The following is a 23,515-nucleotide window of genomic DNA, read 5'->3' on the forward strand; positions in this document are numbered from 1 at the left end:
GTAACAGATGCTGATGGTACTGTGCTGTCTGTCTTGATTCACACTGTGTGGGAAAGAGTTCCACAACCTCAGAAAACACATACTTTGCACTGTCATACTGGTGTGAATCTAGTGACTTGAACTAACATATCACAGCATTCTTTTAGAAGTGAAATCTCTTCAATTCAGATGTTTTCTGTACTTTTGTCCTTGAATGAGGTTTTTATTTCGCAAGAACCTTAACATGGAAAAGCATCTGTCCAAACTAGTCATAATAAAATAAACCTTTCAGATATTTTTCTTGGCTACACAGGAAGAGATATATTCTTGAAGGCTGAAATGTTCAGGAAGTATTAAGATAATCTCTCTGCTTTCTGTTTTGGAGGCCTGCTTCCATTAAGATAAAAAGGTAAAGCACCGTTAGAAAGGTTTGTTTCACACTCTTATTGTGGACAAAACGTCAGCCAGATCACCTTCCTCACTCTTGTCGCCAGATACTACGGTTTCTTCTTGCAGCTGCTAGGTTCTACAGAGATGCTGCATGCCTTAACAGTAAATTTTCTCAACCTTAAGGCATAATTTCTTTTTAGCAAACATTGTGAATTTCAGGGTTTTGATAAGATACAGGCTTTGTCCTTCAGCAAGAAATGCTAGAGCAGCTGTAAGCCAACAATTCAAAAAGTCCTAGCAAGTACCTGACAAGTGAGAAAGTGCAGTATGCAGCCTCTTTAATGCTATAACAATAATTCAAGGTAATAGGTAACAAAACAGGGATTTGAGCTCCCTGCATACAGTCTTGCCAGTGCTCTAATATTGTAAATTTCTATATTAATCGTTGTTCACAAGCAGTTTTAACTAGTAATAAGTGACTTTTTTTAATGTTAGGCAAGGCTTTGGTCACAAAGTCTTGTTTAGGTTCATCTGCCATAAAGTTCACACTGTATTAAGTGACATGAAATTCTGAACAAGACTGATTCCTTTACAATGCTGACTAGCATACACCTTTTCATAAAAGTGGCTGAACATGAAAACTGCAATATAGAGGAAGAATACCACTTGTAATATAAACAGCTGTGTAGATGGTACTGGGAAGGAGCAAAGGATCAAAACTGAAATCTGGTTTTAGCTCTCAAACTTTCATTTTTATTCACCCTTGCTATTTAATGATGACAGTAACTATTCTCAGACTTGTGAATGTTTGGCGGATTCACTGCTGAGTAGGAGCAGTGCCTGTAGACAGAACTGTGGTCAATAAAGAATGAGAATTTTAGGAAAAGCAGCTACTACGGTTAGAAACATTAGCTCTTTTAATTACAAAAGAAAAACATGGATGCATGCTTCTAGTGTTCTAATACAAAGATCAGTCTTGGTGATTTGTTTTTAGGCAGAGTTTCCTGAAATGCTTCTTCCAGAGTTCTGACTCCTTTAGAGTTTGATTAGGCTCCAGAAAATGCAGCAGAAAGGTCTAGGTTTCTTGGCATTGGTGTTGACTTTCTTAATCTTTTTGTTTCAAAGGTCTTTCAGACTTTTATGTAAAAATAAAGCTATGCACAAGGGGACATGAACAGTGCTCCAGCTGCCGAATCTTCTTCCAGGTTCCTTGGCACTGAGAGTTGCCAACTGCTTCCCAGTGTAAGATTTTACCTCTGAAATGTGACAATAAGTGAGGAATTAAAATGCTGAAAACTGTACATTTCATATTAACTATGCTGTGTTGTATAACCTGTCAGAAGATTGGATTTGCTTGATAGTGTAAGACTTTAATTAGCTCACCTAGCTCTTAAAATGCTTCCTGGAGCAAGCACTATATTCCTGAGTATAGTATACAGCGCGGTAGATTGAGTAGCTGGTTGTACAGGTATTAAGTAGTATGCGTATTAAAAAATGTATAGATCAAATAAAAATGTCTTCCAAATATTAAATGTCTACTTTAAAAATTACTGTTCTAGAAACCAGGTGTGTAGGTTTGTGAAGCGTAATGATCCGCCACCGTTAAACCTGAAATCAGATTTGGATTGTGGCAGGAAATACCGTTTTTAAGTGAAAGTGCCTGTAGCTATAAAAAGACCTCTTGCACTACAAAAGTTGCATCATCCCTTCACAGTAGTAAATTAAGCATTCAAGGCACTGAATTCTTATATTGAAATTATTTACCAATTTTATCTAGGTTTTAAAAGCAGTTTCTGTGAGAACTGAAAGGGTCAGTCTTCTGAGCTGCACAAGGGATATGAGCTGTTTCAGTTTTAGGCTGTGGTAAATGCAGCTTTCAATGAGACTGAGTAGTCTTAACTTCTGTACTAGGTTTTGCTACAGAAGAGAAGAAAAATGGATTTTTTTACCCATCTGCATTATGCCCATCTCCAGAACAACGATGCGTGTCTGTTTTCATAGCTGGAGGCTGGCAAGCTACACACACAGTGTGTCCTTCTCGTAGGTACTGCATCCATTGAGCGTATGGTCGATTCTCCAAAGCACAGTGGTGTGAAAGTGATTCAGTTTTAAATTCTACACAGTATCTGCTCAGAAAGAAAAACACTAAATTGGTTATAATCCATAATGCATAAGCTAGGTATACATTTTAAATGTATGTATCATACGAGTGGTATTTGTGAAGTGCAAGTTAGACAACATCATTGCTAACGAGTCTGTTTCTGGCCCTAGCCTAATTAATGGATTCTTAAAAACATTACACAAACTATTTCTGATTCCATGCCCCTCGTCCAGTGCTTTATGTATAATCTCAATTTCTGGTTGTGTTCTGTGTTCTTAATTTACATTGAAAACTAGATCTCAGTAGCCCGTATTTTTTCGTCTATGCTGCTAAAAAGAGAAAATGGAAAAGAGGCTTTAAGAATACCAGTGGGCTTTATTGTTCTGGGGAAAGTAGCATAGGGCAAAGTATTATGAGCATTACAGACCCAGTAATAGCCCAATTTAAACTTCATAACCATCTCTACTGGAAACCAAAAAAAATTTTTTACTGTTTGTGTCAATTAATTTACAAGAAAGGTTTCTTGAGACCGATCACGTTCAGCCTATTTTGTTTGTTCAGAGACCTACATCTAATTTCTCAGCCTTAACACTTACGGATACATTTGGCTTTGATTTAGCATTATTTACTGTTTGCTTTCAAAAGCAGCTATCCTCAGATTTGCCACGACCCAAATATCTAATTCAGTACAATTAGCAAGTAATAAAAAACAACATCTAGAACACACAAATGAACTGCAGGAGAGAAAAACAGCACAAGCTATAGCTTATTGTTTAATTATTGCAAATTTAATTATGTTTTTCTCTGTAGCCAGCTATTTTCTATTGAACAAGATGACCCACATGCATATGATAAGTAGATTACCCAGCTGCTTCTTTATCTGAAGGCCAGAGAGAGGATGCTGCTCGTCTTTTTCTTTCTTTACCGTATTCAGAGGTAGTTATGAAAGCAGGGACTGAGGAAGAGAACAGTTGTGGTAAGGCAGCAAGACACCATTGAGTCCTATTTCAGTTACTGTAGGTGCATGGATGAATCAGGAGCTTGTGGATGGTGTTGCTGGCTGACTATTGAAAAACTGATAAAATGCTGGCAGCTTCATACCCCAAGCCCATTCCCCACAGCTAAGCTCTCTCCTTATTCAGCAGAAATCTGTCTGGAAATGCACACCATCTAGTCTGTGAGGAAACAGGATGTGCTGGAAGCCTACAAGGAGCTCTGTTTTGTGTTCCATACTGGATCTGTGTTCTAGCTTTGCACAGAGGGGCTTAAATCGAGAAACTGAAGGAATGCATGCAGCTTAGTGGTTTACTTAATCGAAATTAAGAAAAGCCTAAGTAGGAAAAAAAAGATAAATAAAGAGCAATATGGCAATAGAAAGTAAGGTTTAAAATTGTATTTTTAATCAGCTAGCTGCAGATAGATGCACTTTTTTCCATTCATTGACATCAGTAAAATTTACAAAGGCCATGATGGGCACAATATACAGATAAAGAGAGTTTACCATGTTCATGGCCGCAGTCCTCTCCCTGGTACGTCAAGTACTCCAGGCAGCCAGCCTTCTCTTCTAGAGCAGGGCATGGTTCCCCACCATTTTTAGGTTCCTGTTGTACGTAGCGCCTACGTACCCGCAGATCAGGTTTACATTGTTCTGCACAGCCACTCCAATGACTCCACTCCCCCACAATGCACGGAAGAGCTGCAAAGCAGTATTAAACATTACTAGCAGTCAAGACTTCTGTTTTATCCTAATTGCTCTCAAAAGCTTGCATAGTAAGACTGATTTTTTTCTTTTTTACATGCTTTCATTTTCGTCTTCAAATTTAACATTCAAACATGTCTGCAGTGCTTGGCTCCCTGTTCCATCCTTTGTCCAGAAAGAAACAGCTCTTCATGGAAACCTTTCACTACAGCTGTGGGGTTCTTCTGTACCATCTTCTGAAGCACATGGCATTAGCCCCGAAGGAGGCCAACTCATGGATTATCTAGACCAGTGAGTGGTCTGACCTACCTTGGCAGTTCCTACACCACCAGATTTTGTTTCAACTCTGAACATAAAGTAGCAGAATTCAGGAAGCCTTTCAGCCCTCTTGATTCCCCTCAGATTGATTTCTAACCCCTTTTCCTCGACACTGAATGAAGTTGCACTGCCACATCTTTGTTGCCCTGTTTTAACACAGAGTATCCTGCACCATGGTCCTTGCTGCAGAGACAGTTTCTGGTGATAATTTCGGGTTTGTTTAGTGTCAGAACAATGCAGGGATGTGTGCAGAGTTGTGTTTCTGTGTCTGTATGTTTACTGATGTACACAGAGCTTTACAACAATGCAGATATTTAAATGTGCTGAATGTGTGAAAATGTGATTTTAAGGCCCTCTTTTGCTCATTCCCCACCACAGAACAGTCCAATAGATGTTTGCATTTTAGCTCTCGTGGGTCACAAACTTCCTCTGAACTTGACCAAAACATTATGGGGCAAGTGCCATTGTTTTGGATGTAAACTCAGTTATAGGAAACAGCATTTCCTCAGGCAGAGAGCAATCAGTAGTACAGCTACCATACACGTGTACCTCTCCTAACCCAGCCTAATAGTCAGAGGTACAAAGAACTCCTTTCACCTGTTAAATTCACATATATTAGGTGAGCTCACTGAAGGTCTCAGATGAAGAAAGAAAGAAAAATACTTTGTGTTCTGTGGTACTTTTCTGGCAACTGTTGAAAACTTTAGCCCAGTTTATGGCCTTTGACACTTTTTTTGATTACATAACACACAGTTTATTTAGAAAAAAACCTAAATCATCATATTATGTAGCCAATGAGCCTTCATGTCATGTTTGCCACTTTTTGTAACCTTTCTAGGAGAGATGTAAATGGAAAACTAAGCATCTCTTAGTTTTGGTATTGTCTTGAAACTCAGAAATGCTCCGATCTATCATACCTGTTATCCACTAGCCATTTCCTTGCTTATTTTATTCTCTGCAGTGCATCTAATAATGATGGCGTGCTCCTTGTAGTTCTCATTTACATTAAGTGTGACACACATTTTTCCAATCTGTAATTCTCCTTTCTCTTGCATTTCTCGTTTGTATTCTGGCAAAACAGTAGCTCTGTGTCAACCTTGCAAGTATGGACAATATGTGAGGTATCTTGCAGCTGGATACAAATAATCTGCTACAGAAGAAGAGATTTTACAGCCTGATTCGCAGAATACAGAAGCAGGTGACGGACATATTATTCCTGACTAAGAAGCTACATACACAAGTCTTCACTTTATTTGCCCATTAACACACACACAGCCGTTTCATGTTTCCATGAAACAAACTCAAGCTTCCTTAGCCTCCAGGAACACCAAGCCCCAGATTTTGAAAACAGTGTGGCCTAACAATTTCACTTTTAGCAGTCAAAATGCATTCTACAGTACTTCAAAACTGTACTGAGCACTGACCCCTGAGGAGCTGGATGAGGATCATATCCAAGTGCTTACTGGTGGAACAAACACAGCCTCTCCAGATAGGAATTTCAAGTCTACACAGCCTCAGCAGGCCGAGCCGTGAAAGAACAGGTAAGAAAAATATCTCACACGTGGGCATCCATCAAGCAGAAGAATCATATGACAATAAGCAGTCATTTCCCTACATGAGTAGTCCTCAACTGTGGCCCACACAAGGACCTCTAATCTGACCAGTGCTTCATTTCCAGCAGCCACTTTTCCTGGAGGCCACCTGGTAGGTGCTTCAAGTTGGGCAGCTGCATCCCTCCAGGCCCCTTCCCCTTTCATCAGTGTGTGTGTCCAGAGGGAATGTCCTCTGCTAGGACACCAGCAGCGGTGCCAGCTTTCCCATGCATGCACATTATGCTGCTGGGCGAGCAAGGAATGGCCCTCTGCAGCTTTCCTTAACTGTGAAATAAGCAATCAAAACACTGCAGCGCTGTGTACTAGTCCATGCTGCTTCCCCTAACATCATTAGCTCCTTTCTGTCCTCTGATGGGCTTGCTTTTTCAGTAAAGTTGTAATTAATGTCATGTAATTGAAATACTAGCACAGTGTCTTATAAAAGCCTAAAGGTGCCTATGTTAATGTTAAGGTTTCTTAGTGATATGGAAACTCCCCAATTCTTCAAAGACTTGTTTTAATTGCACATTACAAGCAGGCTGAAAATCTTTTTCTGTGTAGTGTGAATCACATTTTACTTTGCTTTTCCACTCCTTTATAAAGGCAAGTCTTCAACATGATACTTAGAGAATGGTGGAAAATATATGTTACAATCAATGGCTGGGCTTTCTGAAGTGTTTTGAGTCACACCTCTCATTATCTAGTTGAACAGAGATTTTTACTTTCCCATGTGTTCTGTTTCTCATTAGCTCGTAATGGAACATATCATATATTTTCAACCTTTTTTTTTCCTGTATTTTCTGATTACAATTTTAATCCCCAAGAAGCTTTACAGCCTGACTACTAGTTACATACTTGTATTTGTGTTACAGGACAGTGATGGGACCAAACTAGTCTTTCAGGAAAATATTCCATGCCCTCTAGGATTCTGCCGGTACAAGACATTGGGAAGAGTAAAATGTGATAGATAACCTCTTTGGTGTTTGTGACTCTTCTCGTAAGGCACAGAATTTGATGTTTGCTCTGCCATTGCATCTCCAATTTTTTGGAGCACTACAGCCATTGTAAAGCAGATAAAACCCCCGACTGAGGCTCCTTGGCAGATGTCCTTACTGTACCATCACAGTTCCACTCCTTTCCTCTCACTGTGCACCTGTCCTGACCAAACTTGCCCACTTCTGAGCGGTCCGACAGCACCAGGCTTACGAGTGGCTGAGGATGCTGCATCCCACACCCTAAGGAACTCCACTGAAACAGAACCACAGAGCAGCCCTGAGCATTGGGCCACCAGTTGTCCATCCTGCTTAACTGTTAGCATTCTCTGAAATTTTCTTCTATTTACTGATAAACACCTTTCCAGGAAGATCCTAGGTATAGTTTGTAAAACAGCACTGGAAAATTACACTGAAAAAGCGTATGTCTCCACATGCAGATCCCTGATGCTGCACCACTAGGCACTGCTCTGACACATCGAGGTACCCCAGGGCACGAGACACAGTCTGTGGCTGTGAAGGCACCGCTCTAACGTGTTGCAGCCCAAACCCCAGACATTTGTTTTAAGCATTTTGAACTCAAAAAAAAGAAAAGCAGTGATAGTAAAAATGTCTTGGACCCTGTCATGGGATAGCCAGGACAAGTGCTAAATGTAGTATGGACCTCAGTCTTTGCCAGCTGGCTGCAGGTCCAGAAAACAGTCCTTGGTACCACTATTTAATAGTAGAAACATAGACTTCAATGTCTGATCACACATCTTAGTTCTACCTAGAGTACCCAAAGGACAGTAAATGTCCTCTAGCCCTTTTTCCTTATCTGTTGGCTCCCTTCCTTGGCTGTATGAAGTAAGAATTTCCACATAATTTTAGTCCCATATTAGCACCTTGATACACAGATAACATCAGGTCTATCATCCCATTCTCCATGTAGAAAACTCCCAAAGGGACTGAGTAGCTGCACAACAAATTAAGTGATGGCTTCACATCTTACTAGAATTAAACCAAGGTGACAGTTAAATATTGGTCATCTGCAGCAATACATGGCAATTTTATGGTCATCAAGATTTAGAAAAAGAAGTATGAATTGCCTTAGTCATGTGGAATAATAAGAACATTGGATTGCTGGAATGGAATTTAGCCAGTGGGATAATAATGTCGCTTTTGCAGTCAGTACCCAGCAACGATTATGGGACAGTACATCAGTTTTGTGCCTCATTGGAAAGATGTTAACTTCCCCAGCATGACAGAGAATGGGTCCCAGGGCTGACATAAAAGGAATTGTGCCATTTCTTGAAATACAAAAAGAAGTATCAGGGATCCATAGCTACACTGTTACGGTCTCTGTCTATGTTACTATTGGTCCAGCTTAGTTAACACAATGATGGTAGAAATGATTCACTGAAAAAATGAGAAGGATGCAAGTCAAAGGAACCTGAAGGACAGGATTTGTGCTCAGATACTTACCAAAATGTGAAAGCTAATGAGACACTTAGAAGTTCAAAATTACACTGAAAAATTACATTGCTATCCTATGAAACACAGCTTGAGTGGTCAGGGTATTTTCTTTTTCTCCATTTACAGCACTGTGAATCATAAATGATCGGTTAGGTTTGGGTTTTTTTCTGAGTTACACTCTATTTAATTTTTTCCCATCTCTGGAAAAAAGAGGATTGTTGTATCTCTACTGAATCACTGCACAACATATTTTGTAATGTATAATGTATAAGGATCTATGGATTTTCTCAGACTAACAACTTCGACTCAAATGACAAACTCATTCCTTTTTCAGGCTTTTTCATTGTACAGTAGTTCCTATTTAAAATGCTCTCTATGTACAAATATTCTTTCTTCATTGTTAGAACTTCGAAGATACTTAATGTGAAAACCCTTGGACTTAGGTTTAGCAGCCCATGGACTTCTGCTGAGCCATCTATTTATAAAGTCCCAGACCTACTACGATTTTTAGGCATGACAGAATTTAACCCTGGCATTGGCAGCTTTAGGACACCCCTCCTTTTCAGTGGTTTCTGTTATTTTGGAGTATTGGTTTTGCATTATTCCTAACACATTTCTTGATTACATACACTTGAAGCACTCATACTTTTCCCAAATACTTCATCCTGTTAAATATTTGCAAAAGGATGAAATGTCATTTCAGCAGGTGCTGAAGTCATGAGTGGCAAACAGGCTGACAAACAAGCTGTAGCACGAGAACCACTGATCACCTTTCTTCACATTTCTGTTCTAAATTTGTGAACTCTACATTCAAAACTATTTCAGAGAGAACTATGCCAATAAACACCCTTGGTGTCATTAAACACTCAGAAAGAATTTAGAAACACTCAATGGTGAGACCTCAACATCCAACTGGAACAAAAATTACTTCAAAATTTCCAGCCACACTTGTCTAAAGTTGATGCAAACTCCCACTGGATCTATTTATATTCTGTTTATACAAGACATAACTTACTGGCTGCTTGCAATAGAAAGTATATATGATCATTTGCCTTCAAAAGAATGACTTCTTGTGATCAGTTTTGTAGGTTTTGGATGTATGATTCTAGGTTCACCTCCTCAGGCTGCCAAAATCCTGTCCCACCCATGCTACATTCGTGCAAGACATCCTGCTCCCTTTGCTTGCGCTAGCAGCGGTGCTCACACAGCTGGGCAGTGAGGCAGTGCAGGGAGCCAACCAGCCGAAAATAGGAAACAGAGAAAATGGGAGTAGTTTCCTGCAGGTTTAGCTCCCTGAACTGGGCCACCACAGACAGTCAAATTTCAGTCCTGGTGCAGGAGAGAGAAACGCGGGGAGACTTTGCCAAGACTCCATCTTTCTGCCTGGTTCTAGGGCACCCACTGTCCACACAAGGGTACCCTTGTACCCTTGTGTGGACAGTCATGCATTTTGAGGCATCACCACTGTGCTTGAGACAAAAAATACCATCTTAAACACAATAAGGCATCATCAGGTGCCAGAAGTTATGGTAAGAGAAGTGTCTAAACTTTCTTTTCAAGCACAAGTTAGAGCTTCCTTTTGAAGAGCATAGGAATTTTTACCAGATTACAGCTCCGGTTTAATACTGACACTATGCACCTTTATTAGCTCTCTCCTACTATACTTGAATATTCAAAATCATTTGATTTACTGAAAAGATACAATATGCTGTGACTATGTGACAAGCAAGCATCTTGTCAGTTCTCTCCCTACTGATTTTCCTGAATGAAATATGAATATATTAAAAAAATGCTAATTTTAAAGATGCTGCCTTCTGTCAGACCTTGTGGTGCATGTTTTTTTCCCTTCTGTTATTCTGAAGAGATTATTGAGTGGTGAGAGAACTGACCGTGTTTCCTCTGGAGACCTGGGGTTCTCCTCTGCTGAGTCTGCACAGCTTTACGTCACCTAGGATGGGTCTGCACCACCTGACAGTCATACTCCCCCTTCCCAACCCAGGCAGACGCAAGCCAACATGGGTCCCCAAGCTGTGTGGCTATGTCAGCACAGCACTGAGCCTGCTCAATGCACCCGAATTAGCAGGACTGTGCAGAGGGGACTCGTGCCGTTTTGGCTGCAGGCTGGCATGCGTCCAGCCAGCCGGGAAGAGACGTGAGGCTGGCTGAGTACCCCTGCTGCACCTGTAAAGCAAGGGCTGCCTCCCGCGTCGCAGAGAGGAGGGAGGACAAATTGTGTAGACCACAAAGGGCAGAAACACCACGGAAAGTGGGGGTGCAAATACCTACAAGGCTGCTGGGTTCAGTTTGGTAGAACTGGGTCACTTTCCCCTCCTTGCCACTGCTCTGCAGAGAGCCAGGCCTTCCCTGCAGGCTGGCAGAGGACCCTCTCACTCACTCCCCTATGCTCACTTTGAAGTCCTTGCCTTCACGGTGGATCCTTGCTGATTCCTGCCCCTAGAAATGAGAACAGAACCTTGCCCTGGGGATTTCCCCAATTATTTCATTGGTATTTGTTCGGCAAGACATAAGGAACCCGCTCAGAAACACGGACGGCACTAAATCCACCTCCCTGTTGTCTCTGTAATCCCACATCCCCACTGTAACCGATGTGAGTTTAGGATGAGTGTGAGTGAGCAGTACATAACATCACATTTTAGAGGGAAAATAACTTCAGACCGGCAAACGCCAGGCACTGCACTATGGCTGATCCAGAAACCCTGCGAACGCCTAGTGCGGGAAAGGTCTCCCTTCCCATGCCTGTGCCTGTTGCTGCGCTCACACAGCACCAGCCTGGTCTCTGCTCCGGCCCTCGCCCCGCGGCTGGTGGTACCGGGGAGGGCTTCGCCCTTGCAGAGCCCCCTCACAGCTGAGACCTGACCGCACCCCCCACCTCCAACCCCCAGGGCAACCTTCAGCCCGCAAAGCAGCGGCAGGCAGCCCGCTAACTGCGCCTGGAGAAAGGGCCCGGGCTCCCGGGGGATCCCCGCTCGGCGCCCCCCGCCCCTCTCGGTGGGCTCCCCCCAGGGCCGGGGAGGGGGCGGACGCACCTACCCGGGCACGCCTGGCCGTGGTCGTGGCAGCAGTCCCCGGCCCGCCGGCATCCTCCGTCGCAGTAGCAGGTCCCGTAGCCCCCTCCCTCCCTCCATCCCTCGCTGACGCAGGCGGCGTCCCGGCCCTCGCAGCACTTCCCCGAGCAGCTGCCCCCGGCCCCGCTCCCGGCCCACAGCAGCCCCAGCCACAGCGCTCCCGACAGCGCCGCGCCGCCCATCACCGTGCCGCCCGCCACCGCGCCGCCCCGACGTGAGGATCCTGCCGCCGCTACGCGCTCCGGCCGGCACCGGCACCCGGTGGAGCGGGGCGGGATCGGCGGGCAGGGAGCGGGGGCGGGGGGGGGCGGCCGGCGCGGTCCTGCCCGGCCCTCCCGGCCCCACCGGGTCGGGTTGGGAGGCCCGGCCGCCCCCGCTCCCTGCCCCGGGGGGCCCGGGCAGCGGCCAGGCTGCCGCGGCAAAGCTTCGGGAGCGGGAGGTGGGGAGGGTGCGTGTCCCCAAGGGTGTCCTGCACGGCAGGGGATGTTCCCCACAAGATCTGCATGGCAGTGACCCACGGTGTCCCACACTGTCATATCCAGGGATGTCCCGCACAGCGATGTCCCACACCGCGATGTCGCACATCACGATGACCCTCACAGCAACATCCCGTACAGGGATGTCCTGCACTGCCACATCCCACACAGCCACGTCCCATGCAACCATGTCTCACACAGCCATACCCCACACGGTAACACCCCACGCGCAGGGACCCACCAAGTGGTGACCCGTGATGCCCCCCACAGCAGTGACAACCCCCCCCCCCCCCCCCCCCGGTGATGTCCCTCCCACACAAGTCCTGCACAGCAGTGTCACACAGCCATGTCCTGCACAGTGGTGGCCTTCACAGAACTGATCTGCACGGCAGCGTCCCACCCAGCGGTGCCCTGCATAAGTGACCCATGCAGCTGCAAATGGCACAGCCGTACCCTGTGCATCAGTGACACACAGCGACCCGCACAGCTGTCCCAGAGTGTCCCTATCCACCTCCACGACAGCCTGGCGGGTGTGGGCAGCCTGGGGCCACCGGACATGATTTGTTGGTACAGGAGCTTTCTCATTTCAGGGCACATCCCACTCAGCCAAGAGCATTTGCGTGTGTTATGTTTTTCATTTTCTTTCTTTCTTTTTTTTTTTCTTTTCCCCTTTTAAAGCTCTGTTTCCAGAACAAACAAAAGAAGCTGTATTTGCAGGTGCACAAGGAAAGCAGGACGGATCCTCAAGTAACTTCCTAAACATGAAGATTTGGATTCCGGTTTCCAGTTATCTCCGGTCCTAAGAGGTTTTCAAGATTAATGGGACCTGACCATTGCAGCCAAAAACCAAATCCCAAAAGTAAGTAGTGAGGTGACTGCAAAAATATGTTAGCTTTGCACACTTCAATTTGCAGATAGTTAGCTACTAAGGCATGAGACATCTGGTCTCCCAAAGCTGCCTACAGATGGGAGGTAACAGTCTGTTATATTATCTGCTACATTGTGGGTACTTGGACCCCCTGAGACAGCTCGGGCCAGCCAGAGTTTAATTTCTTGTAGCCATCACAATGTTGCTGTTAAAATGTTGTTTAAATCCTGGAGGACTGGGTCTGCACTGTTATCCAGTGTGCCACTAATGAACTCACTGGCACCTTGCCAGCCTAAAACTTGAACCAATGAATAGTGAACACTGGGGGAGTTCCTGCGGTGGGTGAGAGGAGAAAAAGACTTCCAGCCTGTCTTGGTGAAAGGTGGTGTGAGAGCAGAATGCCTCTTTACCTTTTCCTTTCCTTTATTGGGTTCTTGTGGTTCACCTGAAAGGCAAAATATTAGCCAATCAATGTAAAAACTACCTTTATATGTAGATAAATCATGTGTGGATGACTTGTGCTAAAGGGATAAGTCAGCAAAACTTGGACGAGTTTGGGACAAATTAGAGTGTCTTTGTCTTACTGGATATGTTTACAGAAAAACAAGAAACTATGTCTGCAATGGTCTAATAAAAGAAAACAGAATACAAATGAAAAATGTTAAAATTTCTACTAGATGCAGAAAAGCAGATTCTTCAGAGCAAGCAGAAAAAAGGGTCTTCATTAAAGGACAGAATAAGCTCACCCAGTTTGTTCCAGCAAATATTTTGGGTTTTCCCTTTTAATTTAGTTCCTTGCTATTAGGACTAGCACTAGGTAACTTGTGAGTAAGAAGGACAAAGAAATACAGCGATGTGTTCTCAGGCAATGAAGCAGCATTCAAACTCTTGCAGGCAATTCCAGAAAAATAGGCAGTTTTCTTTCTAGTCTGACATGAGGTCGTCCACAGAAAGTAGGTGTTGCTCATACGCTGCCGTCAGTTACCTTTTTGTCATGCAGATAACTTTACAAGGAAAAGCTGTTTTGGGCAAGGCTGATATAAAAGGTATGTGTAGGTAAGCTTAGGGAATGGGCCAAGCCCTTGCTCTGTCTTCCTCGTAAGCCACAGAGGGCCATTGAATGGAAAAGAGGTCATCAGTCATCTGTTCCACACATGCCCTCGGTGCTGAAATACTTCTTCTTAATTCCAGAGGTGAGGAGAAATCTCAGGACAGAGGACTGTAGTCCTCTCAAAAGCAGGTGTTGCTTCTGGCTCTGAGATTTTGAAAACTGTGGTCTAGCTCACGTTGCCAGCTATTTTTGTGTCTTTCTGCTATTTCTGCCCTATTTTAGTTTTAAGTACTCAAAACTCAAATTTCCAAACTAAAATATAACTGCAGTATTGTATGGTAAGAGGGGAAAAGAAATCAAGACTGTGAAACACATTTTTCAACTAATTTCTCCAACATGTAAATGGTTCCAATGAGCCTCATTCCGTTGTTATTTCCAACTAAAGCGTCCCCATTGCCTTACATGGAGCTCTCCTTGGTTTATAATACCACAAAGACAAAACCGAGCCAAATGAGCTCCAACATTAAATTAGAAAGAGAACTACCCTCTCTTATTTACCATGCTTACCAACTCTATTATTTACCATGGTTATTTATGCTCTCTCTATATAAAACATGTACAGCAGAGCCGAACGCTTACTCTCTGTCCACTCCTGCGGTGCATGTCTACACATAGTATTTAGGCAGAAGACCAAAGCCACCTGCAACTGGGAAAGGCTTCGGTCTGGCAACAAAATATATGTTTGATAGTAAAATAACTCTCTTGTTTTTCCAAGTTTAACTTACAGCCGCCATAATTTTGGGGGCCTGATACAAGCTCAGCTTCAAAGACTTTTTCAAACACATTATCTGTCAGCCCGCAGCATTCCACATGTCCACACCTTCTCACAAGCAAACTCTCTGGAAGGTCCTAACTTGCACAAATAGAGTCCATTTTTCCTTTCTGCTAGGAGGTTAATCCAATGGCAACAAAATTAGAAGACTTCAAAGATCTTGCAGAACATTTATTTTGCTTTTAGACTTGTGTTTGCACTCTATTTAATTTACAGAAATACCCTTCTGAAATCAACCCGCTTACATTTTATATTGAGACAACACGGTGACTGATGTGGCTGCAAAGGGTACAGGCTGTTTCCATCCTGCTACACAGGATCATGCTTCCTGGGAGCACCACAGTCAACTACAGCTTGAGTTTGTCATAAAAGGCCCTTTTTCCCCTTATTCTGAAAAAGTCAACTTCCTCCTGATAAGAAATAATCCCTACTAAGGTGAATGACCACATCACAGTGTTTGCTAAAGCAGCTGACAGCTTTAAAGCAATACCAACATTTTATATGTAAGAAAAATGAGGTGTAATTTATCTTCACTAACAATCAGCCTGTATCAGAAAAACACAGTAGGTGATATGCAAAAGGTTTCTATAGTTTCATAGCCTGTGCTGTTAGACAGAAAGCACAATGCTATTTCAATGGCTAGCTTGAGCTGCTCTACATTGCGTCATTCACAAGAGAGCATGCTCAGTACCTGGCTATATTTGAGAGAGGTCATTTGCTGTGCAAACAGCCTTCCCCTTCCACCTGCTTTGTCCTGGCAGAGCTATCAGGTGCAACCCTGCCGGGGGAGACACATTGGCTTGCTGTGTCTCAATTACAACCATTGATTTTTGTTGGAGTTGGTAATGATGCATGAAATTGCTTGAATTCTAGAGGTTAGTGGGAATATAGCAGAGCTATCTATCAGGATAGTTTTGGCTGATTTTTAAAGGCCTTCACCCTCCCTGTATGTTACTGAAGAAATGTCTAAGTCCTAAGATGAATACCAAGCTGCTGTCAAGCTTCTATGCAGAAAATGTCAGGCAAATTTGCATACCCAACCTAAGCGGATCAGGGCTGGAAAACACCCTTCTCCTGGTTTTTCCTCCTGAGTGTCTCTTTTTACAGGTTCAGGGAGCTGAAGTGAAATGAAGCACCTAAGCCAGCATGAGGAAGGTGAGGCAGCCCAGGGCAGGGCGTGCAGAGGGCAGCAGGACTGCTCCACCACCAGCAATTAACGACATGACTGGCTCAGCTAGTGCACATGGTAGAACATTGCCCTTACTCATCAGGCCACAACTACATCTTTTGTCTCAGTAAACAGCCTATGGCTTAAGAATAATGGTATCGCTGTCGTAAGTACATTTTCTCATGTTAGTTCTTCTTTTATCTTAATTCTAAAAGTTATTATAATCTAGAAGTATGATCAGGATGTCATTCCAATTTTCATTTGTCTTAGTGATGTCGAGAACAATGTTCCCCAGAAGTCCCTCACAAGGAAGCATGCCGAGTACCTGGCTGTGTTTGCAGAAGAGCATTTGCAGCATATCCAGTGATGCATAAAGCGATGAGTTTTCTAACTCCTGGTCCTGGGAAGTCAGCCTGTTATTCAGACAACCTGTCCTGGTTCTTCAGGCCAAATAGGACGCTCGTGCTTTCAAAGGCTTTGCTCAGATGTGAAGGCATTCTATTCATGATGTGAGGAACACAATTCACTTGACGACTGTTTGTTAGCTTTCTCCCTGCAGAGCTTAACAGGTAGGTTTACTTTTCAAATGCATATGATCAGCCAGAGTAAGAGGGGGTGGCAGTTTAACACATGCACTTTCCAAAACAGAACTGCCTTTTATAAAAGAAGCATCCCAGGATATTATTCCACACACTCCCCTGATTCTCCTGCTTTTGGTAGTTACAGACCCCTTCCTTTCTGTAATCGTGACTAAATCGATTACTTCCCTTCATGATGGAGGAAATATTATTACCATTTTAAAGACAGGAGAAAACGATACTGAGAGATTAGGGCCCCTATCCAGCAAAACACTTAAGCACTTGCATAACCCGAGGCACATAATAACCCCACTGTAGGACTGCTCACTTGTTCCAAGTTATGCAATCTCGGAGGATTTACTGAACCGGGGCCTCCTGGTGTGCCCGAGGGCTCCCTGAGATGCAGCTCACTCACTCTCAGCTGCGCATGGCAGCCACCAGCCCCTGAGCCTTGCACAGCCTTGGAGTACCCACACTTTTCTGCCACATCTAGAGCAAACATTAGCGCTGATTTAGGCCCAGTCATCTCCTTTTTCATCACTGTGTAAAGCCGAAGAGATGCATAGTTTATCCTCAAATTTATTACTTAAATTCACGCAAAAAGTGGCTAAGACTGTTTATTTCTCATGAGCTCCAGATCAGATTTGCCCTGCTGCTTTAAACTATAACCAAGATTAGCATAGTCCAAAACTCAATCTGTGTATTTCTTTCTCAGCTATCATGTTCAGTAGCAAATATTCAGCATCTTGGAGTTTGTGGATGATTCTGCGATGGTGCATTTTGCAGAGAAGAATGCAGCTCCCCCTCCTGCAGCTGGGGAGGGTGCTTTGCTAGCAGGAATAACCACTTTTTTTTGTCAATGTAGAAAGCAGGAATAATAATGAGTTTATGAAATTAGGGCACTGAACTGTTGAGAAAGAGAGTAATTTTTCTGATCATAATCCCACTTTTAAAAACCTCTGCCAATCTTTCCGCTGGTCTGATGAAAAGGTGGATTTTGCTGACTTGAATAATTTGAAAGTAAATGATGATTCTGGTGTGCACTGGCTGGCTGAGGAAACTGTTTATATAATTCTGGGCTTGCTAATAACCCTCTTCATAGCTAGAAATGGTGCCAGGGAAGCTGCTGGCTATGTAAAAATGCCTCCCCATTTCCTTGCCTTTATTGTTTTCTGTCACAGCTTGGTTTTTTTTTAATTAGTACATGAACTATTTTTAGTGTCTGTAGACAAAAATGTATTGTTCAGGCTAAAATGGGGCCAGGTACCATGAAAATGTATTCAGGGAAAAAACATTTGGAGCCAGAGCTTGTCTTTGGCTAAATGCAGTGAAAGTTTGCGTGCTTAGTCCAATTAGTTACAGCCATGTCACTTCATGTAAGTGAGTGTAATTGTGTCAGCGTACAGGGCAGATTTTGGCTCTCAGGCTGCACAGAAATATTCTGAACTGCACACAGCTAACATCTGCAGCATCTAGAATATTCTGAATTATTTTGTTCATCCAAATTCCATGCATATCTTGCTGGTTAAGAGCAGAACTGTGAACAAAGCTTTTCAGTCAGATGATGGACTTAGGCAAATGTGGGTTTTGATAAGGCACCTCTTTGTGACTCATCTAAGGGACTCTAAGAGATCTTAGAGTCCCTGCATTGTAGGCAGACCGTATGCTACCAAGTTCTACCCAAGTGTTTACACACACATGCGTGCACCATGCATATAAAGGTGCAGCGAGGTTTTGTGAACCCTAATTCAGTCTGAAGGAAACAGAAAAAGTTTTCCCATGTGTAACAGTTTCAGCTGAGAGACAAGACATGGGGCCTTGTCATATCAGCTTCCTGCAGAACTTCAAATCAAGCTTGGAGTCTTGAGCCTTTTCTTTATGGTTGCCCAAAGTCCAGTCCCACACTATAACTCTACTCTAGTCAGCCATTAAATTCCTCTAATCAACAACGTCTCCATTACCAGGGAAGAGCTCATCTGTATGGAAGTAGCATCCATAATGGGAACCTGTGGAGGAATCCACCAGAAATTCAGAGCTCTCCCAAAGAACCAAGTGCCTTCTGTATGCCGGGTACTACCACATTCTTTTATCTTGCCTAAATAAAAAGAAGCATACATGTTCAGCAAAAAAGACCCCCAAAATCTACCAAGTCACTCCAATGTGCACACTTCCCTGTTAAAAACCAACCAACAACAAAACCAACCAACCAACCAACAACAAAAAACCCAGATAAATATTGCTCATGCTGTTAAACACACCTGTGGAAGTTTATCCAATACTATGGTGACCAGAATAGCAAGACATGCCAAGTTTAGGATCAGCCTTAGCTGCATATGTGAAATTGGTCATGATACTATTTACAGTAAAAGGAGCCAAGTATTTCAGAAAGTAACTCCAGTCATCTGTCATCCTTGCAATGCCAGCTTTTAACACTTCACCAGATAATTCTCATACAGCAGCAGATGAGTTACAGTTTAAACCAGCAGCCATTTTCAATCTTTTTCAGGTTATGGGTCCCTGAAATATTCCATTAGATGCACAGACCTCTGCATAAAACTCACAATATCTAGCATACAAAAATTTACTTTTCTTAATCATCTTAGAAGCAGCCCATAGAAGAGTCACACAGTTCACAAGCTGATGACCACCAAAGTGAAGAATTGCTTTCAGGAAGAAATCAGGCATTGGTTTAGAGACTGGAAAAAATGGAGAAGTCATCGGAGCCTACAGTAACCCAAACAGCCATGTTTTCACATGTGTTCAGCTGTGTTTTAAGCCTCCCACCCCTGGATCCTGCCAGTAGTGTAACTACCAAACCTGCTGTAATCCGCTAGTGACCTTTAGCCAGAGTGGGACAGGGCTGGATGACAAAGAGGAGGGGATGAACCCTGATGCTTGGCTTGATCAGAAGGTCTGTCTTAGGCCCACCATGGCCCACTCTGGTCTTTCAACACCTTGGGATTTGAGTACACTCTTCCACCTGCAAGCGCCAGGGTCAGGACCTAAAAGTCCTCAGGAGATGTGTAGGTACCTCTGCAGGGCAGGGAAGCTTGGAAGTATGCAGTTAGTGCAGTTGTTATCACTTTCTTCTTGTGTTCAAATCTGTCTTGATAGCAATATTCTTTGACTAAGCTACCATAGAACCACAATACATGCATGTGGTAGAAAATGAGCCTCATCACATAAAGCCAAGAAACCAATTAACCTTGCAGACTTATATCAACTGGAGGATCTAGTCTAGGGAGATCGCTCCACTGCCACCATGACCTTCAAGGCTTCTCTCAGAAGACTCTCTTCAGGTGCCCTCAGGACTGCATCACCCACCAAACATGACTTGCTTCTCCCTCCTACCACCTTCTCCACTCTGCTGCTTCTGCCTGCAGCGTGGCTGGGCACTGCCCAGTGCCCCTTTGCACTCACTGCACCTGCAGCACGTGCGGGGTTTGGGACGCATGGGGGCAGGCAGCCAGCTGAATTGGGAGAAATCTTCTGCAGAGACCCTGAATGGCTTATGACCTGGTACACTCTCACCTCCAGCTTTGAAGGCTCTCCTTGCAGAGGTAAGTGGCCTCTCCCAGACTCACAGAGGAGTACATGTAGAGGACCTGGGAGTGCGTTGATGTTTTCTTAGCACTTACCCCACTGGGAAGACTATTATGCACTTCTTCTTTTGGGCTACCCGTAACAGATACTTCCCTATTTATAGAAACACTAACTGGAAGTGCAGAGAGGAGCGGTGATCACCGAACTAAAAAGGCTCTCCTGCTGCAATGTAAATGTTCTCAGGTGCTTTGCAGTTTCACTTACAAAACCTGTGTATTGTTTTAAAAATTAATAATAGAAAATTTAAAGAAGAGGTCAATCCCCAGTCTCAGCTGGCATCGCTCCATGTGACTTATGTGAAAAAATGCTATTTCAGATGGACATCTGCCCTTCCATGTTTCGCCTAGTTCATGTAGTCAGAAATTTTTGGAGGGCTCTGCACTTCATAAAATGGCCCTGATTTCAGTTGAATATCTTGATATTCTTCCTGCTGTGTAATACCTGCATTTCCTCTGCCTTTTTCAATAGGCGTTTTCAAATATTATTAAAGAGGTTTGGAGGAGTCTTCTTCCCAGATGGCAGCTGCAAGTAGTGAAGGAGTGAGAGTGACACCTGGGGTCAAGCAGTGAGAAATAATCTTTTCTTCTGAGGTGTTGAGTTTGCTCCAGTTCAGACTCTGTACCCAGGATAGATGCAACTCTTTTTATTGCTGCTTGAGTAGTACCTGGCTTGGTGTACATGCAGCCTGGACACGTCTTTGTTACCTAAAACAGAGATTACCCAGAGTTTACAGAATGTTCATAAGTATTGAACGGTGCTAAAGAGCATAAACAGTTTATGTAGCGTGAGACAAATTCTCTCCAACACAAATTTACTATTGTGCCCTTTTTAAAACTTTTGTTCTAAATAGCACACAACTGCAGATTGTAATTTGGATGTGAATGGGTGACACTTCATTTCCTTCAAGGATACTTCAGATGGGTTCTAAGATGGTAGTAACTAACTCCTAGACTCTCCCAGTACATTTGGTTTCCATTCCCACCCAGGTTTCCATGAGGCTTTGGGTAGGACAGGTCATACTCCTGAATAACTACAAGGTATTTTGGGGCCATTTTAATGAGCTAAACCTTTAGATTACCCTTAAGAATCAATTAACAATTTACTACCGCCGCACAGTTGGAAGAAAGAGGCAATAAATGTGACTAGGCTTTACATTTTGTTGGGGTGGATGGATGGCAAAGGCAGATGCAGCCCTGAATGCAACAGGAGCCAGCTCAGCTTTGCCTGTAGCAAGTGAAGTAGAACAGCCATCTCGTCAGCCAGTGCCAACAAGTACAAGGGCCATTTCCCCCCAGGGAAACCCTCTTACCCGTGGGCCTCAATATCTCTGTGTTTAAATGTATGTGTGATAAGTGTAACCGCATAATATGAAAAAGAGAATTAATTTTAAGGCTACATTGTGTCTTGATTTGTTTATATCTTTCTCTCAAATGCCTTGTTTTGCTATCTAGCTTGAAGATGTGAGTACTTCAGCTGTATTTCTGTCTCTTTCTGGATTCCCATATTGGCTTAGTTACAAAGCAGAGGTCTTCAGTGCAGAGGATACCCGCAGTTAGGCCTCTTGGTCTGAAACATGATTATCAATTCCTTGTGCAATTATCTGCACATTAATTTGATTGTAGACCAGCACAGCATGTCTACAAGTTTGATGTTGAAATTCTTTACCTTGGTTTTCTGTTCAGCTGAAGATATAACACATCCATAGAGAGCAAAACTAGATATATCACACTTAGTGTGTGGAGAACCTTATATTTCAGAAATAAGATCAATTACTTTTCACATGGGATCACATTCTGGTTTTATCCACAACTCAGGAAACTCACAGAACCATCCTCCTGCTTCACTGAATGTATTACAATGCAGCATGGGCCATGAGCAATCCGACAGTGGACTAATTCAATCAAAGAATTAAAATTTGCAAGTTTTTATACACTTTAACTAGAATAGCTCCAACAAGAGTATACTGGATAGACTCTTTGGTGTGACTTTCAAAGATCTTGAACACCTACACTAATCAGGCCATCCATTCATAGCTATGCTTTCTGGCAGACAGCATCATTCCTGGAGAGATCTTTTTGTTCATCCAAGGCATTCAAAAATGCTGCAATCACTCATATGGAAAATTAAAATTAAAAAAAAGGCCTACACCCATTTTGAATGCCTTCAGATTTATAGCATTAGGAAAAGATTTGACAGCATCAAGTGTTTAATCTGCAAAGGGATTACAGTTACCTTCACAGCATACACACATCATTAATACTAATGGGAACTGCACCTCCAAGGCTCACCCTAAAATGCTGGCTGTAAATAACATCCCAGTAGGATAATTAAAAGTCTGGCAGAAATTCAGCAAGTTCCACAAACATTTTCTGCCAGGATAAGAGGTCAGAGAATTTGGAATTGAAAAAAATAATCAGCAGTTTGCCTGAGGTGGGTAGTGCATCAGTTTCACAAACAAGCTCACACACAAAAGCTTTTTCCAACTTAGGTATAATTTTAGTTGGTATATTTTGTTCTATGTTTCTTAGCCTACTTGTTTTTCCCCTCATTTCTGTAATCCTACTTGACCTGAAGTTCAACGCTAGGCTATGTTTGCAATCATTATTGTATCAGGATTGCCAGTTCCCATTTTTATTTCTCCCATGCTAACTACTGGAAAAAGAATACCAAAACTGTTAGCAGAATTACATCTTTTTTTCTCTTTTATTTATTTCTGTTCAAGCTTAACAGAAATCCATGTTTCATCACTGGAGTGCAACTGCTGGAAAAGAGTATGTCTTCTTCCAAAATTAACTCTATCTTCTAGAATTATGGGGGCACCAATAAATAAGTACAACAAAACTGATCCATCTCATTTTCTTATTTTACAAAGACTGATAATGAAGGTGAAGCTAGGAATGAAATCAAAATAATCATCTAACACCCCATGAGGACCGAACTACATTGTCAGAAGGCAATAGCTTAGAGCCTCTGGGCTTGTAATGTCCCAGAAGTTATCCGATTTTGAGTGGCAATGTTTGCTCAAGGGGCAAAGTAAGCCGTGGGAATGGTTTTCCTAATCCACAGAAGTTTTAAAGTTTCTAGGTAACATTATAGACCTTGACACATTCTCAGTTGATCTCAGATGTTCACACAGAGGCTCAGAGCTTATCCAGTAACCTTTGAATCTCCATCACTGACAGCAAGAGACTTCAGACTTAGTCTCCACCTTCTTTGTCTTGGCCTTGGAGAAAAAAAATCTCCCAGCATGTTCCTGTGTGTACATGTTTAAATGTGTGCACAAGATGAATCCCTTAGCACAGGATGTAAAATACTTCAAACAAAATA

The 23,515-nt window shown here is 43.0% G+C and overlaps 1 protein-coding gene and 1 long non-coding RNA gene across 3 annotated transcripts; one reads left to right on the forward strand and one right to left on the reverse strand.

Moving 5' to 3' along the window:
- Positions 1-1,268: 1,268 nt before the first annotated feature.
- On the reverse strand, positions 1,269-12,296 carry SBSPON (somatomedin B and thrombospondin type 1 domain containing). Its single transcript, XM_040586862.1, has 5 exons — positions 11,578-12,296; positions 3,972-4,166; positions 3,335-3,425; positions 2,319-2,495; positions 1,269-1,625 (listed from the first exon to the last, which is right to left on the reverse strand). The coding sequence occupies exons 1-5, from the start codon at positions 12,146-12,148 to the stop codon at positions 1,508-1,510; spliced, it is 1,152 nt and encodes a 383-aa protein (XP_040442796.1). The 5' UTR covers positions 12,149-12,296; the 3' UTR covers positions 1,269-1,507.
- Positions 12,297-12,450: 154 nt separating this feature from the next.
- LOC121085878 lies at positions 12,451-23,073 on the forward strand. Of its 2 annotated transcripts, none has more exons than XR_005827224.1 (6): positions 12,451-12,655; positions 12,767-12,947; positions 15,947-16,173; positions 16,249-16,576; positions 19,092-20,145; positions 20,657-23,073. It is a non-coding gene; the product is annotated as an uncharacterized LOC121085878 (long non-coding RNA). The 2 variants fall into 2 exon arrangements; XR_005827225.1 differs by having other exon boundaries at positions 16,278-16,576.
- Positions 23,074-23,515: the final 442 nt, after the last annotated feature.

This window comes from Falco naumanni, chromosome 3, assembly GCF_017639655.2.
Source record: "Falco naumanni isolate bFalNau1 chromosome 3, bFalNau1.pat, whole genome shotgun sequence".
Lineage (NCBI taxonomy): Eukaryota > Metazoa > Chordata > Aves > Falconiformes > Falconidae > Falco > Falco naumanni.